The 5,247-nt window shown below is 39.8% G+C and overlaps 2 protein-coding genes across 2 annotated transcripts; one reads left to right on the top strand and one right to left on the bottom strand. All coding sequences in view use genetic code 12, as the record gives it.

Annotated features, from left to right (window-relative positions):
* Nucleotides 1–211: 211 nt before the first annotated feature.
* On the bottom strand, nucleotides 212–2,638 carry CPAR2_502120 (uncharacterized protein; the record flags this gene model as incomplete). Its single annotated transcript, XM_036810633.1, has 1 exon — nucleotides 212–2,638. The coding sequence occupies one exon, from the start codon at nucleotides 2,636–2,638 to the stop codon at nucleotides 212–214; it is 2,427 nt and encodes an 808-aa protein (XP_036667151.1).
* A 1,768-nt stretch (nucleotides 2,639–4,406) lies between these two features.
* Nucleotides 4,407–4,928, top strand: CPAR2_502110 (uncharacterized protein; the record flags this gene model as incomplete). Its single annotated transcript, XM_036810632.1, has 1 exon — nucleotides 4,407–4,928. The coding sequence occupies one exon, from the start codon at nucleotides 4,407–4,409 to the stop codon at nucleotides 4,926–4,928; it is 522 nt and encodes a 173-aa protein (XP_036667150.1).
* Nucleotides 4,929–5,247: the final 319 nt, after the last annotated feature.

Genomic DNA, 5,247 nt, shown 5'->3' with positions numbered 1-5,247 from the left:
TTTTTCCTTGGCATTCTTTTTATTGTTCTTTTGCAGCTAACTAATGTGATTAATAGCACTTTAGTTGATGTATTTCTAGCAACAAGAATGCTAGAAAAATGAACTAACAGAAGTTAACAATAATTATTTACAACCTCTAAAGTCTACAGTAGCTAATACTTTTAACGGAGATCAAATCAGATTATGTAAACAGCTAAATACATGTACCATTTTAAAATAAGAGGGCCAAGCACAAGAGTGGAATGGTCATGATGTTCTCCATTGCAAATGATCTAACTCCCTTACCTTCGTAAGTTGAAACTGGAACTTCTTCAGTAGCTGCAGCGGTTGATGAAGCTTTCTCAGTAGACTCTTCACTTTGAACTTCAACTGGAGCAATAGTTGCAACAGTAGTAGCTGATTCTTCAGTGTTGGTTCCCTTTGATTCAGAAGCAACGACGACAGTAGATGTCTTGGTTTCTTCTGGAACTTCATGAGCACCACCAGCAACAGTAGTCTCTTCACCACTTGCAGCACTTGTGGTCCCTGTAGTCTTTTCAGCACCCATAGTGACAGTGGTCTTCTCGGCAGTAACTTCATGTACTCCTTGCTCACCTTTGCTTCTACTGGCTTCTTCCTTCTCAATGGTTGATTTAGGAGCACCTGGAGCTCCAGTAGTTGTAGTGGGTGCAACATTTTCCGAGGTATCGCCCTTAGTTGTAGGTAACGGACAGTAGGTGGTGTAAACGGTATCATTCTCGGTGATGGTAATGACTCCGGTGGTGACAGCAACTGGAGTACATCTGTTTTCTTCACATGAGGTGATAGTGACAATGGTGGTACCGACATCAGTTTTAGTTTCAATTGAATCTTTTGAACTGTGTTTGGTTTCATCAGTAGTGGCAGTAGTCAATGGACAATAAGTGGTGTAGGTGGTATACTCTTCGGTAATTACGGTGACTCCAGTAGTAACTGGAACTTGGGTACACCCATCATCGTGACATGAAGTAATGGTAATAACTGTTGTGCTGTCAAGGGTGGATGAGGAAACGTCTGCTTCTGGAGTGGTGGTTGGTTCTTCTGAGGAAGCCTCGTCAGTATTTTGTTGCTCTTGTGATGATGATGGCTCAGTAGATGAAGTTGGCTCAGTAGATGAGGTTGACTCAGCAGATGAAGTTGGTTCTTCTGATGAAGTTGGTTCCTCGGATGAGGTTGGTTCAGTAGATGAGGTTGGTTCCTCGGATGATGATGGTTCAGCAGATGAGGTTGGCTCTTCACTTGAGCTTGATTCAGCAGATGAAGTTGGCTCAGTAGATGAGGTTGACTCTTCTGATGAGGTTGGTTCAGCAGATGAAGTTGGCTCCTCGGATGATGATGGCTCAGCAGATGAAGTTGGCTCAGCAGATGAAGTTGGCTCCTCGGATGATGATGGTTCAGCAGATGAAGTTGGCTCCTCGGATGATGATGGCTCAGCAGATGAAGTTGGCTCCTCGGATGATGATGGCTCAGCAGATGAAGTTGGTTCAGCAGATGAGGTTGGTTCAGCAGATGAGGTTGACTCTTCTGATGAGGTTGGTTCAGCAGATGAGGTTGACTCTTCTGATGAGGTTGGTTCAGCAGATGAAGTTGGCTCTTCTGATGAGGTTGGTTCAGCAGATGAAGTTGGCTCCTCAGACGATGATGGCTCAGTAGATGAGGAAGCAGTAGTGCTTGACGAAGGTGATGGACAAGTTTCATTCTCCAACACATATTTAATTTCATCAATGTAACGAGCATTCTTGTTAATCAACCAGTCGCCAACGATATCTTTCAACCAAGCACCAGAAGCATCCCATAATGAAATACCATCAAAGTTAGAGTCACAATTGACTTTCTTGATAAATTCTGGTAAATCTTTTGGTGGAATGAAACTTTGGGTATAGCCACGAGTAGTAAGACCAAGATACAGCTTCATGTTTGGATTTGGTGCAGAATCGGCAAACTTGGACCAAGTGTCGAAATTGAATGCCTTGTTTGTTTGACATGGACTGTCATAAAATTGAACAAAAGTGTAATCCAACGGAACTTTGGACAAAACTTGACCAAGTTGAGGATTGGGGAAAACACATGAAGGTGAAGCAGTCAACAAAAAGTTCTTTGAACCATCAAATTTGGATCTCAAAGCCTCAGCAAATTCAACGTAGCCAGTATCAGAGCCTGTTGTGATATGCAAATCAAATCCATCAATAAGAGCATTACCAAAGGGTTTTTCTTTACCATCTCCATTACCAAATCTACCCCATAAGTTTTCAGCCAACTTGACAGCATCTTCAGTATTGTCGAAACCAACAGGGTCAACGGAAGTTGGAGCACCAAGGGATAAAAGAACTTTTTTACCCTTTTGTTGACAATGTTTGATATCTTCTTCAAAGTTGTGGCAAATCATTTCAAGAGTGGTTCTATTTTTGTAACAGTTAAAGTCAAAATCACCAAACCCGGTGTAAAAGTTTGTAATTGATGAAAGGATAACGATTTCAAAATCAGGATTTTCACAGTATTCACTCAATCTCTTTTGTTGACCTTCAACGTTTTGACCCCAGTAGAGGGCAATATTGTCGGCTGCAACCAAAGCAGAAGCTGCTGAGGTAGCCAACACAGCAAATAAGGATTGCAATAACATAGAAGTAGCGACTTGATTGCAAGTAAGTGGAAATGACCAAAGGGTTTAATACGTTAAACGAAAGAAACTTTGGAAGTGGTGGTAGCTTATAGTGTGATTACAGAGATTGATATAAATGGCGGGACTTTCTCCTTCTTTTATAGTTTTCCAATTAGTCATCTAAGAGCACTCTCATAGCATTTGGATTGCAACAATTGTCCCTCACATTAGCAGAAACATTCAATTGATGAATACAGGACAATGAAAATGGTAGCTTTTTGCAATTGCTGGTATGTAAAACAAACAAAGGTGCACAAAGAGAACAATAAGAATACGACGGAAGTCTGCATGATTATGCCCTTGTCCTTGAACAAAATTTTTAGTTTGATCTTAATGGCGTTGATTGTTTGTACGGAAGAACGTCCGGAGAAACATAATTCCATTTTCAATTAACAAATGCCAAGAGCCCCTTCCACTTTATATTTTTTGTGAAAGATCTCCTTGAAAACGCATTTCATTGGTGGGTTATTGTGTATCTCGAATAGTTTACTAGCTGGTTCTCTTTGAAAGGGGTTTCTTTTTGCCACGTGAATAATTGAAAAGAAGAAATACTAAGTGTGTCCTGAATGCCAATTTCTCAAGGTGAGAACCCTCTATGCCTCGTTCTTTCCTTGCTACATAGTTTGCGCATATGTCACTTTTTAATCTAAGTTATCCAACGTTTCCAAGAAAACGAAATTATATGTATGAAGTTAGTGTAACTGAAAATTTACCTTAGCGAAACTCTAAATACCGCTTTGTGCAAAGACATATCAACGAATCCGAAATCGGGTTTCATCATTTGAAAACGGGGCATAGTGCTGCTGCCTGATGGATCTGATTAGATGGGGGAATGTTAGTGATTGCCACAAGATTGGCAAGATTATATTTTTCGAAAAGAAGGTCTACAAAGCTTAATTCGAGCTGAATACAAAGAACAATAGCATTCACAATCGAGGCGTTTTTCTAGAACATCGTTTCATTGAGCTTAAACGAAAATACACACAAAGATACGCACCCTCAATTGCACAAAAAGAGTACAGTTCTTGGCTAATTTGATTCTTTGCATTGTCGTAATCAACAATTGCCCTCTATTGGAAGTGAAAAATTGCGGCAATTTGACGGCAGCTCCGCGGAGCACCTCAAAGCAGTCATCTCGAATAAATGAATTCTCTGCCTAAGTTCTTCAAAACCAAGATGCAGAAAAAAAGAGTGACAATATGAAGCTCATTTCAAACTCCAGGAAGTGTTCCGAGAAGCACTTTTCATTATGAATCCACATGAACTCCAATGAGTATCGAGTCAACCATTGAATAATAACTGTTGAGAAATTTAATATATCTTTGTATTCAAGACAGCTATTAGGGTTATGAAGTGGCACTTGACTAGTTTGTGCTGTTTAAAGTATACTCAAATGATGTCTTTTTCAAATACTGATGGATGCCGTTGATCTTTAATTCAAATTTGTGACCTGCATGTAGGCTACGACAGCTCTCCTCCAATGAGGGGATGTCATATGGACTAAGTGGGCTAGTATCTGAAGTGATTGCATGGGCATCAACAAATCAACTGGGATCTTCTATCACAAATAAGTCCCATCACTAGAATCACGTGCGCGTTTTTTACGCATGGGAATAAAATTGTGGCTCGAAAATCATCAAACGGCTCGAAATATCAACGACAAAAACCAATTTCTAGATCAAATCAATTCCAAAAAGTCCTCTCCATAAAGCTCTTTTACCTCTTCAGCATGGACTACGTTACACATCTTCCCAAGGAAAATCCCTCAATTGCGACCACGTCAACTTACAATTTGAAATACACCTATCCAGTTAAGTACTATGATTTTCATATATACTATTTTGCTCACAACCAAAACTCATTAAAAGAGTCAGAAGCATTACGAGAGAAGCTACTTGCTGATTTCCCTGAAGATGCCGCCAATGGATCCATTTTGGTCAAAAAATTGCCCAATGACAAAGTGATTGGACCACATCCGACTCAATTTTGGGAAGCTGATGTATTGAGACCCGAAGTATTTATCAAGGTCTTGAGTTGGTTTCAGTTGCATCACGGCAACTTGTCGGTACTAATTCATCCACAGACTGGCGATGATTTGAAAGATCATTTTGATCATGCATTATGGTTAGGCGATAAATTACCATTGTTCGATGTATTTGGTCCTCGTGAAGGTGTTATTCCAGAATTTGGTGTCAAGGGAGGTAAACGAATCAAAGTAGATGATTTCGATAATCATAAAACAGTATTGTGAATAGGTGAGTAAAGGTGTAGTTGAAATTAAACAAGGCAAGTATATGTGTAACACCTCTGTTTAACGATACAGTCGCTATTTGAATCGATGTTTGGCTAGCCCTTCATTGCTTGACCAACTTCTTATTGTTCTCTATTTCGTACACGAAATCAGAAAATATCGTACCAGCCGGATCACATTGTAGCAATACGTGCTATCCTTGTAAGCGCATATTTGTTTCAAGGCGGAAAAAAAAGAAAAAAAAAGTTTAATTCTATGACAAATTTCATCAGTGCCCTTGTAAGAGCATATGAACCTTATATAAGACAAACAGGGAAGG

This window comes from Candida parapsilosis, contig 006139 (genome assembly GCF_000182765.1).
Source record: "Candida parapsilosis strain CDC317 annotated contig 006139".
Lineage (NCBI taxonomy): Eukaryota > Fungi > Ascomycota > Pichiomycetes > Serinales > Debaryomycetaceae > Lodderomyces > Lodderomyces parapsilosis.
Note: the sequence above shows the minus strand (reverse complement) of the source record. Positions and strands in the feature narration are given on the sequence as shown.